Genomic DNA, 23,110 nt, shown 5'->3' with positions numbered 1-23,110 from the left:
ACCCGTTATATTAGCGAGATCTCACCGGGACCTACGTATCCAATAAATTAAAACGCGCTTCTTTTACTCATGTTCTATCCATTCTTTACTTTCCTTTTTGTTCTTTTTTCTTTTTTTTTTTCTTTTTCTTCTCTTTTTCTCTTTTTCTTCTCTTTTTAAACAAGGTGATCCATTTTCCATCAAGCGTGTACGCGCTTACATTTTTCTTTCGTTCTTAATATCTTAGATGTAGCCTTACGAATCATCTCGCATCCGTTAAATCGCATAGGGCCAGTGTTGTTTGAAAATACTAAACACTATTGCTAGCTGACGCGGAGACAGCAATTATTGTTGAAAGAAAGAAAGCAAGAAAGCAAGAAAGCAAGAAAGCAAGAAATCAAGAAAGAAAGAAATAAAGAAAGCGAAAAAATGAATAAAACATCTTCGTCCTGTTGTGCGCACGTGTATGGTTGTAGGGTCGATTGGAAAGGAGCTTTCCATCATCAACCGTGACATACACTTTTCCACCGTTTTCCCAACACCGACTAAATACAAAAGTAGAAAGGCCCGGAGACGTAGGGACCAGCAACATTGAGCAAGTAATGAAGTGACATTGTCTGTCGTGCGTTGACTGTGTTTTGCGTCCCTCTAGTTAGAAAAGCAATAATTTTCTCCGCGAGCATAAGCGTTCGAATATTGATTGGCCAGCAGATTAGAACACGACGAAACTTCTTTATCCCCCCACCCCTCTCTCTCTCTCTCTCTCTCTCTCTCTCTCTCAATGAATGAAATTCTCAGCGACGGAGTCGAGGCCATCATTGTTCAGTTCGATCTCGGATGCTGAGCGAATTTTTGAAGAAAGCGAATCTTTCAGTTTCCTTTTTTTTTTTATTTTTCCTTTTTTAGTCGATAACGGCATACATAAGGCTTTTCCCCTTACACTAGTCGTTCGTGGTGTTGGTATGTCGTGTCGATGCTGCTGCGCGACAACTTTTCCCTATCGAAAGATAAAGGTGATGTTCAAGCGGAAAAAAGAAGTTAGCAAATACGGTTAATGTATGTATAGAAAAAAGCCTTTTAATTCAAACTTAAATGATTACTTTGAGCTTGGTTCGTTGGTTGATTGGTTGAGTGGTTGAGTTTTTTTGTTTGTTTTTTTTTTTTGTTTGTTTTTGTTTTGTTTTTTTCTTCTACAACGAGAAAAAGAGAATATAAAGTACGAAGTTTGTTATTAAATACACACGACTACGTAAGGCGTCAGAGAAAGATAAGAACAGAAGAGTCGATGATGATACGCACAACTGCGTGTCTCGGTGCTTCGCTGGCACGTACATTATTATTTTTTTTTTTTTTTTTTTTTTTTCCTTTATCTTTCTTCTTTTTTTTTCTTTTGTTAGTTTTTTTTTTTTTTTTTTTTTTTTTTTTGTTTTTTTTTTTTTTTTTTTTTTTTTTGCTTTTCCTATAATCCTAGGTGTACAATAATAATTTGTGTTCCATTTGTTTCATATTAAAAATATATAGATACATTAAAGTTGAGTGTCCGTGATCGTGTATGTACATGACACAAAACACGCATACAAACACACAATGCACCCAAGCACGCGTATACACATCTTTATATATAGATATATGTATATATATACAACGTTATTCCATTTAACAAATTTGTGTTCTACAGGATTTTTATTCTTATTCTTATTTAACCTTCGATTAATTGTTTACACATCACTACGTCGTAATTCTTTTACGCAGCAAACGAAAATACGTTGTACGTCAACTCGATATTGTTTTTGTAATTTCATCTATACAATTATATAATACCACATCGTACCTTGTGAAAATTCATTCTTAGAATAAAACGGCACCTGAGCTCAGCTTATTTCATTACTTCTTTCTCTCTTCTCGCGCAATTGTCGAATCGCAGTAATATGTATTATATTCTTAAATTCTATATTCCAATACAGTGTAACTGAAGGAGCGGAGGATAAGTTGATAAATTCATCGTTCCGTTTTTGTGTCTGTTTGTCTGTTTGTTTGTTTGTTTGTCTGTATGTCTGTTTGTTTGGTAGTTTGTTCGTTCGTTCGTTCATTTGTTTGTTTGCTTGTCTATGTGTTACGTACAATGTTAGAGCAATGTTTGTTTAAGGTAAAATGACATGGGTAAATAACGCAATATAGAATTTTAATAAACTATAACTTCCGTAAAAAAAAAAAAAAAAAAAAAAAAAAAAAAAAAAAAAACACTACGTTATAAAAAAATGAGAACATTCTCTTGTTACTTACGAAAATACCCAAATTTTCAGAGGATATTGTTATAATTATAATAACACCCTGATTCTCGGTTCTCGCAAATCCACGCAAATAGACTCCGTAAGTTTTAAGCAACAATTTTTAAAAGCTTTACAGATAATTATATATTGGGAACAAATGCAAATTCAAGTCCTTTTTCTACCGCAAGGTGAAAGCAGGATAATTGCCTTCTCACCTCTTCCTATTCATTTCTCTACGATATACACAAGCAAACCTAAACAACTTGAATCATATAATATTCGCTATGCATGTATGTGTCGACTGATCGTTTAATATATATTGTCTACGCATCTCTCTCTCTCTATTATATGTGTTTGTTTGTTTGTGTTTGTGTTTGTGTTTGTGTGTGCGTGTGTGTGTGTGCGCGCGTTTTGGCATTGTGTGCAGCACCGGAGACGGACAAAATAGCGCGATTGCATCTCGCCCGAATCTTTGAATAGTCGATAAAGCTCGATTATAACCGTCAACGTCAGACTCCGCCGTCCCTTACGTCGATACATTGAAAGGGACATTTTAAAAAATATTAAAATTTCATCATTATTTAATAACATTGTTATTATATATATTTTGTCCTAAAATTCATTTATAATAGTCGCCATTTATAGAACAATCTACTAAATTACAATTAAGTTATTTTTTTATTTTTATTTTTTTGTTTAAACGAGAATGAACTTTACATAACTAAATATGCGCTATCGAAAAACAATTCGATAAATAAGCTTTTTTTTTTGTTTTTTTTTTTTTTTTGTTGCAAATAGTAGGTAGTAATGTGTAGTAACGATGGCAGCTTTGTCCGGCTCCGCTGAACCTTTTATTTTTCCTGTTAAGAATTTTCTAGAGTATACGTAGTAGAGTGGTCCATTTATTCTGATCGACGTTCTATCGACATATTTTCTTCACTTTTCTTTATTTTATTAATAATCACACTGGTTTGGACAGAATAAAATTCTTTTCTGCCATATCATTTTATTAGAATGTTTCTATTTTTGTACGAAAAAAGGTTAGGATCAAATTTTTTTTTTTGTTTTTTTTTTTTTTTTTGTTTTTTCTTTATTCCTTTTATTTTCACGCGTGCTATTCTTTGTTTTCTCATTCTAATAAGAAATCGACAATAGCCAGCGAGTGAGAAATTCACAATGACGTTTGCATCAGTAGGAAAATGTCATAAAACTAGATGTGGCGTATATCTGTTAATCATCAGCTTTACTTCTCACACACGTACGCGCGCGCGATAACACACACACACACACACACACACACACACACGCACAGAGTTACTATATCTCTTCGCGCACCCCTCCCCTCCCCATCCCTCAACCCCTCGCCCGCCAATCGTTCCCCGCTCCAACCCTCTGTCGTCCTTTCTCAATACATTAAATATCATCTTTTTTTTTCTTTTTTTTTTATGAAAAATAACAACTTTATACTTTTTTGTTTGATAAAAAGTGTGTTGGCTAAGAGATTGCACTTTGTGATCATCTTAAAAACTGGAGATTATATAATATACGTACATATATTTATATTCATATGCATAACGGCAAATATTCGTGTTGCATTGTCTCGTTATAAAAGGCAACAACAACAAAAGAAAAGAATAACATGTTCACTTGACAGTTGTGCAGTGTCACACGAAAAAACGCAGGCATAAGCGCGTCGTTAATTTCCTTTATCACTCATTCGTTTACAAATCATCGATAAAAAAAAAGAAAAAAAAGATTAGTAAACAAATTTTCTCTGATGTATTAATGCGCGATTGCTTACATAATCCTGTAGATTTGAAACAATTTTTTAAAAAAATTCCAAAGAAATAAATCGTCGGTTTAAGAGGTGCCCATACAATATGTAATTGTCTCAAACATATTTTCATATATTTTCTTTTTAAATATCGTATTCATATTTGCGACTTCTCACACGCGCATACTCCATTACTACTTTTTTTCTGTTTTACATGTTTACTCATTTCGTGCACGCACATTCAATATTTTAAATGACAGGAGGGCCACAAATGGTGCCAGGCACTATTTATTCAAAAAACCTGTGTACTCCATTAAGACTATACAGTTAAATTACATTTATGTAATTGTTTTACCTTTATTATTATCATTATTTCTTTTTTTATCTCAATTACTTTAACATATTCATCCATTGCAATTAAATGGCTTTAATCACTATTCGAATAATAATAAATAATTCACACGAGAGCAATTCTCACGAGGATATGTCTTCCGAAATAACGATAAGGATTATTAAGGCATAGAATTCAAGGCTCCAGAAAGAATCTCGGCACGTTATACGCATCCCGTTATTTTTATTAAATATATATATTTTTACGTAACATATATATATATATATATATATATGTTTACAAATACATTGCGCGCTCTGGTTTTATTATATCTCTTTCGGCTCTTAACTCAGTCACAATAATGTTCACATATTCGTCTCAGCCGTAATCGTGTTATTTCCAATTATCTTAGCTACATGTCACATATAATACAGATGTAATGTGCATTTTTATTATTTCTTTCCCATAAAATGTTATTTTTTTTCTTCTCTTGTATAATATGTATTGTTAAAGATTACCGGTGACATGTCGTTTCATTGTACACGCAATATTCAATATTTCGCGTATAAACAAGCCGCACGATGGCCGAGATAAATTGGTATTACAAATACTTTAAGAGCATCATAACGCTTAGTAGACATATTATTTTATTTGCTTCTCAACAAATATAATCCTTCAATGATGAAGTTATCGCGATGCGAGTTTCATGAAAAAATTTACGCGACTTATGTACAAATTAGAAAATTTAGTTACCATGCGTTTTATCATTTCTTTTTCTCTTATGTTTTCTTTATTAACGCGAGAATTGCTCGATTTTTTTTTTTAGAAAAATGTTTCGTATTTACTATGTTTATATATAGAATGTTAGCCAATATGCGAAACACTATTATTACATTCATCTTGTGCTCGCAGTTTTCACAGACATTCAGAAACTGACACATACTTGTGAGACAAGCCCTCGTTAAATGTCAAATTTTTGTTTACTTTAGGCATGAATGAGGTTTCAATGTAATCTTTATACGGATTTGTTTATCTTAAAAATTTTTTCGTCGTTCTTCATCTTTAATATCAAATGTGCAAAATACTCGTGAAAAATGTATGCAGACAGACGACCGTTTAACTTACTGAGAATCGCTTCTCAAATTGCACGAACGTAATATTCGGAGATCCAGAACTGCACTAATTCCACCATTAAATTTTTCTCAATAAATAGTCAATATAAAGAGTTGGACTGCACCATATAATCATTTAGATCTATTTTTCAATATATGCATTATTATATATACACAAACGCGCACACGCGTGTATATATATATATATATATATATATATATATATGTACGCGCGCGCGCGCGTGTTGGTTTGTGGCTTGTGCGTGTGTGCGTGTGTGCGTGAGCGCTTGGGGGTGCGCCGGGTATGTTTGTATGTGTGGTTGTATGACTGTATATGCGCGTGTAGTAATGTACCTAAGTGTAAATTTGTTCATTAAAACAATGCTATACAACATACGCCTAACTATCTATCAAATAATATTTCTTTTGTTTATAATATATTTAATTTCGAATCTTCTTCTCATATAATATGAATAATTTGAGTACAGTGGCCGACTTTCACGCATTTATGAGCAGACATAGACCGTTAATGTAACCCAGTAAAATTAAAAAAAAAAAAAAAAAAAAAAAAAAAAAAAAAAACTATCATTAGCATCACCACCATCATTATATTCACCATAATCGTACATGTGTGTGAGATCCTCATCGATTCATATACGAAGCGACAGATTTTTTTAAAAAGTATAATCATAAACATAAAATCAATGTATTCCTTGTCAATCTTAAAAAAAAGACAGATAAAGAAAGAAGTCAAATAAAAGTATGAATAATCATATATGATAATAATCGTTCGTTAATTAAAGAAAAAAAGACACGACTTAAATGACTAGATCGAGTACGCACAAATGTTGATATCCATTCGAATGGCAAATAAAAGGTATAATAATCATAATATAAGTAAACAAAATAAAAGAGGCGTGTGTTGATTGTTTATGCACATGAATACGCCTGCTATGCTGTTGCTGCTGCTGCTGCTCTGTCTATCTATCTGTAAGCCCGTGCGCGTGCGTGTCGTGTGTGCACGCACGCGTACGGTGCATGCGCGGGCGCGTATTAATTGCGTGCAGTTGTGTACGTGTGCGCGGGCGTATAGTCGATATTAACGGATTATGCTGCTCTTAGACCACCATACCAAGTACAACAAACACAACAATCGTGCGATAAGTGCGTGCACATTCGATTAGCTTCTTTGTTTCCTTGGCTAATTGTAATAAGAAAAGAAAGTTTCGCCGTTCGCGCACACTTAAAATTTTGTGCATTGTTCCTTTTACCACTTTGTTTAAAGCCATTCATTTTGCTCGTTCTCGTACGATGGTGTCGGTACAATATTTTATAAAATCTTTCTCCATATTTGTCCACCTTCATCGATCGTATTACAATTTCATCATCGTCATTACCATTGCACTCGGAGTGATCGTAAGGTCACGGAGCCTAATGAAATTACCTTCGCGAACTCACGTGACATATATACAAGCAACACCTCTTATTTATATACATTAAAAAATATACATACATACATACATATATAGGTATATGTGTATATATATTAATATACATATATACATATATACATATATATATATATATATATATATATATATATATATATATATATATATATATGTATATGTATATGTATATGTATATGTATATATATATATTAATTTTTATAAAGTTTCAACATTATGGCACCACTTATTTATCATCGTCGTCGTCATCATCCTTATCATCGTCATCACCATAATCATCATAATCATTACCACCGCCAACGTCATCATCATCTTTATAATCATAATTGTCATCAACTTGGCAATATCATATTATCATCAAACGTAAATCGCATTATTCGTTAGTCTGTCTTTACAACTCTTAGCTCAAAAATATTTAACAGATTAACAGATTATTCTTCTTATTCTTCTTCTTCTTCTTCTTCTTCTTCTGTTGCAATGTCCGTTGTCACTGTGCTTCTGCTTTTGCACCGACGTCGTCGCCCTCGAATGCAGCTGACTAAATTAACCGAACACTGGCGTGAGAGAGCGCGACGCTCGAAGGGAAGAGAAACAAAAGAATTACGCAGCTCATCTGTGTGCGTGCCGCGGTTTATCTATTTCTATATATGTGTAAACACACACACACCCACACACACACTAACGCGCACGCGCGCACACACATACACACATATAAGTTTGTTTTCTCTGTTATACAGGATATGCAGTGCTAGAGTAATGTCGCCTTTCCCCCTCGTTCTCACCCCTTCTCCCACGCTCTCTCGCGCATTTACACCCATTAACGCGCTCTCTTTTTCCCTCTTGCAAACACATATAGGCACACCACTCTTTTTTTCTTTCTCTCCCCTCCCCTCCTCCCCCTCTCTTTCTCTTTTTCCATCATTCTCTTTCAAGTATACGCACACACGCATACACGCACGCACGCACACACACACCTCGCCCCTTTCGTGTGAAATCTCGGTGTCAAATGTAAGACGCTGTCTCGCGTCCATGCTGTGGGGCCACCGACGTCGCATCTTCGCCATCCGTGTTGTCCTCGCCGTCGGCCTCCTTCACGCGGAGGGACGGACGTCGCCACCGCTATTTGACATCGGCGAGGCGGCTGGCATTCGGGGTACGCACCTGCGAAAATGAATTAATCGACACCGATTAGTCGAATCGAGCTTTTCAGATTCGATGAGACGAACGTTTTTACTCGAGACAAAACACATCATCACACGATCCGCCACATTGGAATCAACGTTTATGACGTTGATAACGTCATTGAAGCTACACTTACAAAATAACTCCAAAAGCTTTATTATTGCACATTTCGTGTAGTGAAGTGACATTATTATTATTCGAGCAATGATTGGCCATTGGGCTGGGCGCGGAGGTAAGATGCTCAAGTGTCCGAATCGATGAAATCACAATGCCTTTACTCGCCCTCTACGATCTCTTCATTATTATTTTTATTATTATAATGTGGCTGCAATGGTCCGATGCATCGACATTTCAAATTGGCTAACGCGGTCTATCATTAGCTTACGCGGTCGTGATAATAATAATAATCATATTAAAGAAGTTTACCATTAAGTCGCCCAGCCCTCGGTGATCCTCGAGCGCTTCATGAGCGGTCCGTTCTCGTAGTCACTGCCGCTACCGGGGTTCCCGGCTGTTCCGGGCCCGTGGCTCGTGCGCATGTCCCCGACGACGACGCCCCCACCACCGCCGCCAGCCTGCGTCCCCGGCGAGGGCATGTTCGTGGGCGTGATGCTGCCGGAGTGCGAGGGCGGCGGGTTGCTGCCGGGCCTGTTTACCGACACGAGATTCAGCGTCTGCGGGCCCCCGTGTTGCTGTTGTTGTTGCTGCTGTTGTTGTTGCTGCTGCTGTTGCTGCTGCTGCTGCTGCTGTTGCTGCTGTTGTTGTTGCTGCTGTTGCTGCTGCTGCTGCTGCTGCTGCTGCTGCTGGGTCACGTGGTGAGGCGGTGGCGGCGGCTGAGGCGAGGGTCCACCCACGTTCAGGCTCGCGTGACCTGCGCAAGGACGAGGCGGGGGGGTGCGGGGGGGGGGGGGGGGGGGGGGGGGGGGGAGCCCGATCGATCCGATTATTCGACGGTCGTTTCGGGCTGCGCCTGCATGGCCTTTCTCATTCTTTCGGTAATTACTATTTAACGATTCGTGTAATTAATTCGTTTTAATTGTGTAGCGCGGACTGGCTCGACATTAACGACCGCCGTTTCGCAATAACTGCTCCTACTTAGGTAAGAGTTTTGGTGACTCGAAACCCCGGGTCGTTACGAGCGAGCGTCGTCGTGTGGAAGTGAGCAGCGGAATTTTTTAATAGACGGTCTTTGATGAATAAATATATGATTGTTGACGTGACCGGTTGGCAATCCTAGATGGTAAAAGTCGCAGATTGCGGAGGTACTGACCGGGATGATGCAGACTGCCGGCGGATGCGCCACTGGGTCCGCCCACGGAGCCGTTAGTGCCGCCGCTGCCCGCGTGCGGGTCCCGGGGCGGACTTATCGGCTCGCTCTTGATCTTCACGGGGATCGGCGACGTCGAAGGTGGCGGTGTGCTGCTCGACACCGCCAGGTGAGGAAGACTGCTGCAATGGAAAATACGAGGATCGCCCGTTATTAGTTCATGCGTGTCTCGAAATCTGCCGGTCAAATGTCGCATAGCCGCGCATCGTTTGGGCTTAGCAGCGACCTATTAGTTCTAAAAGCCGTTATCACATTTCAAATAAGTTGCATGGATATTAAACATCTCGAGCTTTCATTATTCCGGGCGCGTAAATGACATTTTCAACCAGATAGTATAGGAACCTCGTAGCTAAAATATATTACCGCCTCGCGCCGCTCGAGCGTACTCTCTTCCTTTCTGTTGTGTCTTTCTTCAACGAATTCGTATTTGTACACTTACATGAACAATAAATAATAGCTTTCTAAAAAGTAGTAGTAACTTTTCAGTTTCAAAAATCGTAAGTTTTTTGTTTTGTTTTGTTTTGTTTTTGTTTTACCAAGATGTAATTTATATTTGATATGCTTACTTGCCATTCGACATAATAAATCATTAAAAGCATTCGGAATATTAGTGCTGTGATATATGAATGTGATGCGATGGTCGAATTGAATTTTAAACGTATGCAAGCTCGTGAGCATATCGATAGTTAGTCATATTAATGGCGGACTATAATACCTAATGAAGTAATAGTCGTAATAAGTAGTAGTTGTAGCATAATGTAGAAGCGGTAGTAGTGTTAGTGGTGGTGGTTGGTGGTGGTGGTGGTGGTAAGTAGTAGTAGTAGTAGTAGTAGTAGTAGTAAATGTTGCATGTCCTTAAGCGAGCGCTTTAAGTTTTACTTGGAAATTATGTCACAAGCGTGTATTTTTTAACGAGTTACAGATTGATTAAATTCGAAACCGCATGATGCAGTGAGATTATTAGGCATTGCAATAGGAAAAGACTATGGGCAATCCAGGGTGAACGGAGAGCTCGCCCGACGAAGTTGACGAATTCCTGGTTGGCTTTCGATGCAAACATCAATTGGAATATTTGCATCACTGTATCGCCACGAGTCCTCGGACACCGACAACTTATGTAGAAGAGTGCAAATGTGGAGGAGAAGGTGGAGGTGAACGATAACCGCAAGTGCACGAGGGTGAAAAAAAAAAAATATGAATAGGTATAGGGAGAGGAGGGGAAGACAAACTGGATTCATAGTTAATTTCTAACAACAATAATGAATGTGTTGAATGAGAATTACCTTATGCTGGACATGGTGGCGGCCGAATACATTGATAAGTCATCAACGTACCTCTGGTGGGACCAGGCGAGAGTACTGAGGTCCGACGAATAGTCCGTCGGCCCGAAGCCGGTGTAGCTCGCCGGGACCGTTGGCGTCTGCAGCGCCACCACCGGGGTGCTCAGCGTTGTCTGAGCGTGACCACCCTGAGATAAAAACAGAGCGCTCGTCTCATTTTCTACGTTCTAAACCTTCCCCCGTCCTCTTGCTCCCGCTATCCCACCCCCGTAACCTCGAATCCTCTCGGTACTTTGACTCACGGTTGTTGGGTCGTGAACGCGAATGATGAAGCCCTAGAACCTCGGGGTCGAGCTCTGATCCTCAGCCCACTCCGAGTATCAGAATTCGAGTTTTGGCAAACGGTTTTTTGCCAGATCTTTGGCCTGGACGGGATGGTTAATAGTTCATCGGGCTTCGGCCTCGAATTCTTTACCAAGCCAAACACGTCGTCCCAGAGGTTGCAAGAGGTTAGAGGTCGACTCGACGATGGCGTTTCGCGTTCGCACTCGGATCGCTAAGAGTTAATAAATACATCAAGTGGTGGAACTTACGTCGTAGTTGCCCTCCTCGGCGAGTGACTGGGCGAGAGGCGTGGGTATGACCACCCGTAGGTTGCCTCGGTGCGGATGCGGCGGCGGCGGCGGTTGAGGCGAGTGCCTCGACGGGTTACCCTTGGAAACGCCGAGGGCGGGTGATGGCCCCGGACTCGGGGAACCACCTAAGGGCGAGGCCGAGGGTGGGTAGCCGTTGCTCATCTCCAGCATGCCTCCCGGTGGATATACTACGCCGAGCAAACGAATTCTCATTCATTCGTTAATTCTCTCTCTCTCTCTCTCTCTCTCTCTCTCTCTCTCCATCTTAAGCACGCGGGCGCACACACTCCCTTTTGCCGTGCGGTCCATTCATACCTCCGAGAACTGCTTTTCCTTTCTTTCTTATCGAGAGGGAGGGATTTTCGTTAAGCTCAGCGCGGGAAGTTAAAAGTTTTCCGATGCGACACAGCTTCTCGCTCCAAGGCTTTTTATTAAGCTTTTACGATTAATTCGATACTCTTAGAGTTGCCAAAGTTCTTTATCGATACTAAACATTTTATTATACGGCATTTATACCGCCCCCGCCTATCCCCCCATCCCTCCCACTGACCCCTCCCACTTTCCTTTATTGAGGTTAATGCAAGCATCTCGCATAAGCCTCGAGGGGGATTAATAGCGCGATTCGTATTCTGAAAAAGCCGGTAATTACAGTATTAAAAAATTAGCGTTGAAAGGTTTTCTATTTTATCGCGAGCAATAAAAGAAGAGTAATAAATCACGAGTTAAGTGTTGAAAAGAGTGGGGAATTGCAATTAGTAAGGTCAACGTTGCCAGACACGATGCTTCAGTCAAATATGTTGCATTGCATGTCGAAAGCTCCGTTCGACGCTCCATAATTCAGCCACCCGAGCAAGCGAGATCCCAGCTACTACTACCCCCCCCCCCGCCCCCTCCCCGACCCCTCCCTCACTCATACACCGCCCGCCAAACCACTACCTCCGCACACTCCCGCGCACCCACATATTGACCGAATTTCCTTCGAATTCTCAGTTCGGCAATTCTCGGTCAAAAGAAAGTACAGCGTGAGAGTAGAGCGCAGGCATTCCAATCCAGCGTAAATGTCCCCAGGATACGCGGCTTACCTGAATCCGTTTCAGATGACGACGGCCTCGGAGAGATGCTGGTGTGTGCTATTTGCGGACTAGAGCCAAGCATTTGCTCCCCATAACTATTTACAGGCACGGTAACGGGCAATGTGTAATTGGATTGTCCCATACCCTGCAGCAGAAACGAGTCTTGCGTTAGCATCGAGAAGGAAGTGGAAGAAGACGAAGTTAAGAAGTTAATGATGATGAGGTTGAGGAAGGGGCGAGTGTTTTACGTGGTACCGAGGGACAGAGGAACGAGAGTGAGGTCAGTTGTTAATACGGCAAGACTGACCCTCGATCCATTGTGCTGATTCCTTATGAGCATCTGGAAGTCTTCGTCGATCTTGGCGTACTTGGCCTCGGTGCGGGGCGTCAAATTGTACTCCTGGGCGTCCGGCTCTGGGCTCTCCGGGGACATCGCGCCCTTATGCTCCTTCTTGTTGAGTGCCTGCAAGTGTCAGCAGACAGGTTCACGTGACCACACCGCCCGAGGGCACACAACCTTTCGCATGCAAACGTTAGCCTAGCGCACAGACACACGCATGCACGAGGTGGAGCCGCCCAGTGAACCGACTTCACACCCCACCTCCCTCATCCCAACCCTACCCCAACTACCAATCGCCCCGTTCCATCTATTCATCAGCTAACCGACCATAGCCTTTGCGCGGTGAGCTTTTCGTTACTTCACTGGCGCGCGTAAGCCGATTCGCGGTGGCTGAGCATTTTTCTTGCTTTACTACCGTGTCATCCCTTTGTTCTCCTTCTCACTTCAATCGCAGCCTATCAATAATAACGGAGAAAATGGCTAGTCGATTAACGATATCGCGAATTAGGCTTTTCCTTTCCCCGCGTGCCCTTACCCATCAACAAATCTATCGGCGTGATAATTTTTCCCCTACGCAACCCACGCATCGTTTCCCCAGACTGCGAATTTCCTTAAATACAACGTGAAAATTATCGCAAGGAATTTTTTTAAGGAATTTTTTTTTTTTTTTTTTTTTTTTTTTTTCACGCCAATCGAGCAAGGGACTCGCAACTAATATTAACATCATATCAAATTGAATATTTGACTCGGCAATTAATAATTCTCTTTAAATTGGCAAATGATATTGCCAAAGGAGACAAATGAGCGATGGGAAAGTGACGGCTCAATGTCGACTCGAGTAAATACGAATTAACTTGAAATAAAATAGAATTAAAAACATTTTCCTGCCCTCAAGTCTTACGCGTTTAGGACTTGTACTTTATATTTTATAATATTATGTGTAATATCTTGTGTGTAAATTCTACGGGTTGAAAAAAAAAGAAGCGAATTAAAGAGAGAAAGAAAAAATAAATGATTTACTGTTGACTAGCATTTATTTGGAAAAAATTTTTTTCAACCACAATATCAATAATAAGGCAATAGTTGGGTATATAAATTTCTCATTGTTGCGAAGTTATCGAGTAATTTTAAATTTTTTCTCAAATGAAACGATCGTTTGTCTGCCCCCTCAATTCCTTTGACAGTTTTCTCTGATTATATCACCGGCAATTTTGTACCAATTACGCTTATGTCGATGAAAAAGAAAAATAAAAAGAAGAGAAAATGAAAAAAAAAGAACACAAAAAACAGAAACAAAATACCAAATATCTATATTAACGTCAGCTGTACGAAACATCTCACTATTATCAGTTGGAAAGCATCGCGGTAAGTAGGCTCTTATCAACAATTGGTCACTTACACTTTCGTAAGTATTTATCAGTATATTTTGGTATAATAAATCGTCGCACGCAGACGAAATGCGCGAGTGTGTAAAACAGCGCACAGCACACGCTTACCGAGCCTATTGCGTTCTACGTGTTTTTCAACGTAAAAAGTCGGCTAGTCGATGACAATCGTCGACCAGCAGCCCAGTAAATAATGACTTCACCGAGTCCGTTTGCCGAAAAAAGATGAAGAAGAAAACGAAGGGCGGCGGAGGGGGAAAAAAAAGGTTTATTTAAATAATCGCAACGGGCATTATGTAAAAGAAGAAGAAAAAACAATCAAAAAAAAAAAAAAAAAAAAGAAAGAAAAAAAAAAGAAAAAAAAAAAGAAAGAAAAGAAGTCATGTGCAGAGTGAAGAAAATGGTTGGTTGAGCAGTCGCTCCTCGAGACTCGCACACATCCGTTCGCCGCGTAAACAAGAAAATATCAACTTATCGTTCGGATATTTTTTTTTCGTTCGAGAAGCTTACAATTCCCGTGCCGTAATCTCTCAACATTTATTCCACTTTTGCTCCGATAAAACGAAAGAGAGTGGAAAGACAAAAAAAAAAGAAAGAAAAAAAGAAGAAAAAAAAAGAAAAATAAAACAAAAACACTAAAAAAAGAAGAAAAAGAGCCCGAGCGCCCCCGATCCCTTTGAGAAAAGACCTCGACGGCACCCGCCACGAAAGGCAATTTTCTCTCGTCACCCGATCGTTCCCCCCTCGGGAAACTCTCTCACCCCACTCCCACGCGCAACGCATACGCACGAGCGCGCGCTCCCGTCATCATCGGGCAGTCGCGGCATCGCCGTCCCGGACAAGTCCACTCACCTCGATAATGTTTTTGTTGGTAAGCGACTCGTGTGGCTCGTTGTACTCGGTGTACTTGAGGAGGACCTTGTCCATGTCGGTGCTGGCGTACTGGTACAGCTTATTGCTCGAGCTGAATATAATCAGGGCGATCTCGCAGTCGCACAGGACGGACAGCTCGTACGCCTTCTTCATGACACCGAATTTTCGCTTGTTGAACGTCACCTGTGCAGCAATTTTTTCCAATCGTTAGCGCCAACCACTACCTTCGCTCTTCCCCATCACCTCCCCATTCCCTCCATCATTCCCACCCTATCCCCTTCCAATCATCACCCCACCCCATACTTTTAACAAAATCATAATATACATCGGCTCAGGCCCAACACGCATTTTGTGAACAAACTTCATTCGCGTATCCCCTATATAGTCATTAACGGGCTTGACAAATTGTCGAGCTGCTTGGGCCTTATCAGTCAATCCACCGAAGAATACAGTATTCTTCCACTTGGTAATTTACCGTCCTCTATAATAATGCAATTATGTGCGCCTACCTGACGATTCCGTTCGTCCGTAATCCGCGAGATTTGTATCTTTTTCCGACCCATTTTTGCGTCAGTTTTTGGATTAAGAGCTGCTCTGTCAAATCTCTGGATGGAATGTTATAAAGTCTGCAACAAAAAAGCAAATCGTTCGTGCGTTAATGGGATGGTGGCGTTGCCGTTGAATTTTTACGCTCATTACTATAAATGGCGCCGACGTGTGCGCATGCGAGCGCTATTTAACATCTGTTCGGCTATCAATGTAATATCGATTCAATTACTCGACCAACATTCAGATGGACACCTAATTAATATCTACGGAGCAAAGGCATTTTATCAATAATATAAGTCCCCCGTCCCGCTTCAAGCTCCTGCAATATTAACAAATGATTAATACTTGGCCTAATTCAATCCTTCTCCAGATTATTCATATTCCATAATATTTTGATCTCTTGGATCGTGGTGGCTTTTTAAGCCCATTCGATCACACGACGATATAACAAATTACGGTAAACCGTTTATATTGTGTTTTTGGCATAAATCGCACGTTTTTACCAGTGCACCATCCAGCTTCCGCTCCAATAACGCTCCAACGTTCATTATCGCTTATTTATATCGTTTTACTTGAAAAAGGTTCGAGGATTTTAAAAAACGGTGATTGTTTACCCTCCTCGTGTACGAGGCCATTATTTCCTAATATCGAGCGGGAAAATTTATTCAAAATTATTTTAATGGCAATCAAATGCAACGTGACGATAATTCATTGGAAAAGCATTTTTTTCGCCCCATTTAATTTAATTCGCTAGTTATATTTCGTGATGTGGTGGGTTTTGCGCGTTAGCGAGTGAGATTCTGTAATTTATCGTTCTTTCATTATACGATAATTTTCTCCCTTAATGTCCCTTGACTTTGCTGGCAAGCCCAGTGGGTAGCGGCGCATGCCCCGTTCTCGGGAACAAAATTCACGGTCTCTAGCGGCGCACCGACACACATGAAAATTAGCTTCTCGCTCGTTCTCGAGTCCCGTCACCTTTCATTCGCGAGCCGCCCTTTTCAAGACTAAAAAAGTCATTCCGTTCTCCACATTACTCGCTAAACCTCGACCTCTATCGCTCTCGCTCTCTCTCTCTCTCTCTCTCTCTCTCTCTCTCTCTCTCTCTCTCTCTCTTATTCGTCCACTTAACTTTACGAACATTAGCATTTGATTTGGAATGCGCCATTTGCCGCATTTTCAATCAACGTTAATCTTGACTGGAGCTAATTTAAAGCACCGGCGACCTATGTGTATCGCTGAACCGATCGAATATGCCTTATCGGTAATTATTTGAGGAGAGGCCGTGCGATCGGGAACTGGGAAGTCATTCCCCCACCCGAATAACTATGGGCAAAACAGACGGAGGGTGGGTATTAAAAAGAAGAAAAAAAATAAATAAATAAAAATAAAAAAAAAAAAAATAAAAAAAAATAAAAAAAATAAAAAATAAAAAAATATATAAAAACAAAAACAAAAACAGACAATAAGTACGCACGTGCGTTTTACATAGATAACGTAATATCGATTAAATGAAATGACGAGTAGAAGAGAGTAGGGAGGTTCGCAAGTACGTAATCTCTCGGGTATCGTTATCCAATCCTTCCTCCGCAGCTTCCTTCTTCACTCTTACGGACGAGTGATATTTTTGACTGCCGGCATGTTCGATGCAAACTGTGTCTAACATTGCAAAAGCATATCGCCGCGAGAGCCGCCGACATTAAATATGATTTTAGAGGCTTTGTATTTCCCGCGGCTGGCTCACGAGACGTGACGAACGGAGAGAGAGAGAGAGAGAGAGAACGAGAGATTTAAGCGATTCTAGGAAAAATTTTCAGTCGCCCCGGTTAAGGTTACGAATGGTGGATGACAAAGGGGGTTTGGGGAGTGACGTGGAGAGAGAGGGATGGTGGAAGTTATGAGAGAGTCATTATTGCGTGGAATGTGAGGAAAATTTCACGATTCGCGAATACCAAGCATTTCTTTGCTAACGGGACGCTCCGGGCTTTGATGGTACCGACTTTTGCATCGGACGAATACTGCCGAAACGTTGACTAAAGAATGAAGGAAAAATGCGAGCGATCAAGAGTAAGGTCGGCGATCGGAGAAATCCGCGACTGACTCACATCGTTTCCCGACTGGATAATTATCAGTTGGGTTGGTTAGTACATTGAATGCATGCATACAGAATGGAATTTCACGTATTCCCTAATCATTTCACTTTCTGTCCGTTACAAAATACCATTTTTCTTTATCTAATCAACGAATAATTAGTTGGGCCCACGAACGAGGCATTGCAATGTCGATTAGATGTTTGTCGCGCCCGCTAATGGGCATCAACATAAATTAAAGACTATTTATACCTGGCGTCTTCTATTTTTAAAGAATTTGTCTGTCTGTCTGTCTGTCTGTCTCTCTGCCTTGCTCTCCGATAAAGCCATAGACACCATTATATAGTTTTTCACGCAGTTTATAGTGGCTGCACTGCGATAAATGATTTTTTGACGAATATGTGAAGATTAAGAGCGGCGATTTATGCGTGAACATTGGCTGGTTAAAAAATTTGCTTATTATTAGAACGCGAAGCGCTATAAATATTCCCAAATGCAAGTTACGCTACGCCAGAGCGGCAAAACGACTAAAATCATCATCCCCGTGGAATTACATAATTGCGTCTCCTTCTCTTTCACCGACATCTCACATACGAGAGAGGAGTCACTGTCTGGATGAGATTGTCGCTCGTTGTTACGCTTATCTCGTTATCAGCGGGGCCAGAGTGTCTCGACTTGGCTTTGCGTGATTCGGCACGTGCGCGATCTCATGTGTGCGTAGGTTGTTGGCGTAAAGGGGGAAGTGATCGGGCGATCGATATTATTTGCGCGCGAATTAAAAGCCAAGCGATGATCATCGTTTAGTAGAACGGCGTTGCCGTAGTCGCCGCCACTGCAGCTGCCACCGCCACCGCCACCGCCACCGCCACCGCCACCGCCGCCGGGAGTGGCATTAATTTTCTTTTAACTAGCGTCTTACTCGAAAGCAAATGATAGAAGATAGCGCTAATTGAAATAACCGTGTGCTAATTGAGTGAACGCGCGCATGCGCCCCGTACAGGCGGGTTATTCTTTCCGCGAGCCGCGAGTTCGAAAACGAAAGGGTATACGCGTGGGCGCACTCGAATAATTCCATTCGGCAGTGGGATTTCTCAAGATCCTACGGGCTTTCCTGCCCTCGTAGCAATGCTTGAAAATGTAATTTTCAAAGAGCTTTTCCGGGATACGTGGCTTTGTTTGATAGGTCGCGCTTTGAGTGAAAGGTTAATCCGATGATTTCCACATTTTTTTTTTCTTCGTATTATTATCCGAACTAAAGTCGCTATCGAATTTTACCTTACTAAAACTCTTTAATCATTCGTTCATTCATTATTTATCATAGTTAAATTGGAAAATTGTAAATTAACATTAAGCTCTTTTCATGCACATATCAATCGTCATTTTATTTTTTTGTTTTGTTTTTAAATAATCGGGCAGCTTTGTCTTTTTCTCCATTCTTTGTCATTTTGTTGAGGAGGATGGTTAGGAAAAGTCTCGAAAGGTTGTTTGAACACGAAGAATTTTCAGTTTAAAAGTTTAATGCTGAGTAAAATAGAGCATTTGCTCGTAAACATTTAGCATCTTTTTTCAAAAAGCATAATAAAAAAATAGACATTAGGCATTGGAGCGTAACCGTGAAAACTTCACTATTATTCGATTGCTCTTCAAAATAAATTTTACCAAGTCGATAATTACGTTAGTTGTTATAAAGAAATTTTACGATTAGACGACGCAATCTCTATTAAGAATATGTAACGTTTAAACGTTAATTGCTCGATTAATTCGAACCAAAATAAGTATGAGAATACTTTTATCAAGAAAATAATAAACCAACCTATTAGCTCATTATCCCCAATATGTGAATAATTTTATTGTCATTGAATGAATAATAATTTATACTCCTTTTAGTTAAAGATGATGATATTTGACGAGATGACAGGAGCATTTATTTTCTTATAATAAAAATTAATCGAACGAACATATTTTGCTTTAAAAAAAAAGAGAGTCAATGATAATATTTTAATAATTTATTATACTAGTCAGAACAAAGTTTCTTATGGAAATAAAGGGAATCTTGTGAAGCGTTGAATTGGAAAGGATGAAAATACAATGAAAATTTCTTAATCTTCAATTCGTCGCATAACATGATAAGGATATAAAGTTTTATTTTGCATATGCCATAGGAATTACGAAATGGAAAATAATGTCAACGAGTGGCGTAAAAAAGACAGATTTTGTTATAACGCGATTGTTGGAACAAGTTGGTGGTTATCCTTTATCGTTGTATTTGCTTTAATCGTCTCGTTCGTGTGAAAGATAGGAAAGCCACTTCACGTGAAATACATCCGGAGTATCGCGGCTAATTCGTTTGTTAAGGGGAGTAAGTGAGGCGTCCAAGTGCTTTTTCTTCTTAATGCTTTCCCACTCATTGTTTCTGCATAGCCGAGGCAAATTGAATAAAACATTCTCGCGTTTTCATTAGCTTCGATTGATAATTGCATGGGCTAATATACACAAGCATTTTGGCGATATAATGCGCGACACAATGTTGAATCACTTGAGCCAATGATGCTCAGCATCTTTTTCTTTATCACGGATTCGTTAATTAACATAATGTTAAAATATCCGGCTCGAAGCCTTGGGCTCGACGTTGCACACGATGAGCACATTTTCAGGTGAGATTAATAGGATTTTTTCGGCTTCCCCACTGGCAACTATCAGAATATAAAGCACGGCTCTCTGAAGATAAATCAGTGCAAGTGGATACCTTAAAAGCGAATTAATTCGAATTAGGAGGAAATCGCTGGAATAGGACGCTGACGATTATCCGCGAAATCATCTAATGTAAACACTATTACGCCCAAATATCGTGAAAATCACAATTACATCTACAGATCGGTCTCTCATCTATCTGAATAAAAATGTCTACATTTGAGAATATTAGTGTATCCGTGATATTATTTACGCGACGTATTAACGCTGTTGTGAGGATCGTTAAAGAAAAATAATAAAAAGAAGAGGAAAAAAAGGCATTTTTATTTCGGAATTTTGAAATGCATTTATATATGGAGAACGTTCGAAAAATAATTATTGATGCACGGCTACGATATGAATAATACGAAAAAAAGTTAATATATGCATACGAGCTTGTTTCTCGAGCTGTGTCGTTTTTAATGTAACTCGTGCATGAGTCAGAATAAGATGGCGTACGTACAGTCTCCTTAAAAAGTTGGAAGTATCATTCGGGCTCGATTTCTACTGATTTCCCTCGCCTCCTCGGTGTCGCGCGCTTTTGCAAATACACATGCAAATACGTTGATTTCATTGATGCTTAAATTACGTGAGCAGAATTTTTTTCTCTCATGAAATGCTCGTGTTATAAGTTCGCGGGCATGAAACCAGCGATAAATCAGCCGTTTTTTGTATTGATAAATTTATTGAAGAGCCGATAATTGATGCCAACAATTGAATATTTCTAGAGACTTTTATAATTAGCGAACGGGATTTTTCATTTTTGTCCTTTGGGTCCGGCAAAATTTATCAAAATTTACAAGGCCATTACGAGGCATTCGCCTCGAATCTAAAACATTTTTAAGAGAAAGAATCTCTTTAAGCATCGAGAGTTGTAATGCAGCAAAAAAGAGAGAAAGAAGTATAAGCACATAAGGCACGCATAAAAATGATCTTCAAGTATAAGTTTCGAGCCTCCGCTGTCATTCATTCTCAAACGCTGTTAATCATTTCAATTGACCGCAGTTAAGTATTTTTTACTTGATTTTGTTAGTAGACAATCCCTTTTTTATGTAAAATTTGTAACAAACAGATTATAATATACCTCCCCCCCCCCACCCCACCCTTTTTTTCTATTGGCATTGAACATAATTTAATCTTTTTTACATCGTTTAGCAAATGATCATAGTTTTACCAAGCCCAATCAAATAGAATGGCAGAGAGAGAGAGAGAGAGAGAGAGAGAGAGTGAGATGCGTAAACGAATTTTTCATTTTTATATCAATTTCATTAGTTACTTCGATAGGATTGAAACTATAGAAAATGAAAAATTCTTGTCAAAACATTCAATTTTCTTGATAGTCGTGCAATATTCTAGATGTTTTCATTCGAAAGAGTACATATAACCACTAAAAAAATAATCCAAGTCTGTCGATGAAACGTACAAATGCATTTTATTTTTTAATTAACTGCGCGGAAAATAAATCATAACAAAAATAATTACATTGTGAATGTTAAAATATTCCCTCGAACAACTAACGTAAATTGTTTTATTCATAATATATGACGATAAATATGAGAATGTTTTATAATAAAAGACAGCTATGAAAATAAATAAAAACAATGGCCAATTTATAAATGGATTCATTCCATTTTGAATTTTCGTAATATCTATTTGCATCCACAATAATCTATTATTATGTTGGAGTTACTTTATTTTTGCACTATAATGAAACTTTTCGAGCTATTAATAATAAGAAGACATTTAATTCTGTGACCTTATGTATCATAATATCACTTTCTTTTCGTCGTAGTTTATCAAATGGCAGAATACACACACACACACACACACACACACACACACACAGAGAGAGAGAGAGAGAGAGAGAGAGAGAGAGAGAGAGAGAGAGAGAGAGTTCCGTACATGGGAAGTAAAATGTAAAACTAGCTATATTTATTTGATATATTTAACAATATAAATTCAGATCAAACTGTTTAAATTCGGATATTTATTCATCTGTTTATTTATGATGGAAAGGCATTTTTTGATTCTTAAAAAGGATTATATTAAGTTAAATTATTACTCTATCCATACAGTATATTAGCAATGATACATACATACATTTATACACACACATATATATATATATATATATATATTTTTTTTTTTTCAATACAAGTAATGTTCTAATAAAAATGAAAAACTTTTAAATAATCCAGTTTTCTAGGTAGAAGTGAAGAGAAGGTCGGCGCGTATATGTGCACAACCGTTTATTTATCAATTTATCATCAACACGTGCGAGTCTACGTAATGAACGCGATAAAAGAATTACGGCAGCTAACTAAATTTTTCACTCAAATAAATCCATCTGGAAAATCGTACGAAGCCAATATATAGGAGAATAACAATATATAAAAAGCAAAAGGAAAAAAAAGAACGTAAGAACATGATGATCTTTATATGTATTACATACGTGTATGTATACGCATATATTGATGCGAGGCTATCGTCGACATTCGTGGCTTAAACAAACGCGGGAAGGAGGAAGATATAGACGAGATAGACTTGCAGTAACGAGAGAGAAAGTAAATGAGAGTGAGTGAGTGAGTGAGCGAGTAAACCAGTGAGCGAGTGAGCGAGAGTAAGAGTGAGAGTAAAAGCGCAAGCAAGATAGAGAGAAAGATAGAGAGGTAGAGAGAGCGAGAGAGAGAGAGAGAGAGAGAGAGAGCGAG

The 23,110-nt window shown here is 39.4% G+C and overlaps 1 protein-coding gene across 1 annotated transcript in view; it reads right to left on the bottom strand.

The window, feature by feature from the left end:
- Positions 1-8,697: 8,697 nt before the first annotated feature.
- Mef2 (myocyte enhancer factor 2) overlaps positions 8,698-23,110 on the bottom strand; it is an 18,274-nt gene continuing 3,861 nt past the window's right edge. The window contains exons 2-9 of the mRNA XM_011495862.1: positions 15,540-15,656; positions 15,010-15,213; positions 12,740-12,883; positions 12,442-12,577; positions 11,318-11,547; positions 10,728-10,912; positions 9,465-9,563; positions 8,698-8,905 (exon numbers count right to left, since the gene is read on the bottom strand). Of these exons, the coding sequence (XP_011494164.1) occupies positions 8,785-8,905; positions 9,465-9,563; positions 10,728-10,912; positions 11,318-11,547; positions 12,442-12,577; positions 12,740-12,883; positions 15,010-15,213; positions 15,540-15,593 (1,173 nt within the window). The 5' untranslated portion in view covers positions 15,594-15,656 and the 3' untranslated portion in view covers positions 8,698-8,784. The remainder of the gene's footprint in view (positions 8,906-9,464; positions 9,564-10,727; positions 10,913-11,317; positions 11,548-12,441; positions 12,578-12,739; positions 12,884-15,009; positions 15,214-15,539; positions 15,657-23,110) is intronic.

This window comes from Ceratosolen solmsi, unplaced genomic scaffold (genome assembly GCF_000503995.2).
Source record: "Ceratosolen solmsi marchali unplaced genomic scaffold, CerSol_1.0 scaffold11, whole genome shotgun sequence".
Taxonomy (NCBI): Eukaryota; Metazoa; Arthropoda; class Insecta; order Hymenoptera; family Agaonidae; genus Ceratosolen; species Ceratosolen solmsi.
This window is presented reverse-complemented; position numbering and strand designations above follow the sequence as displayed.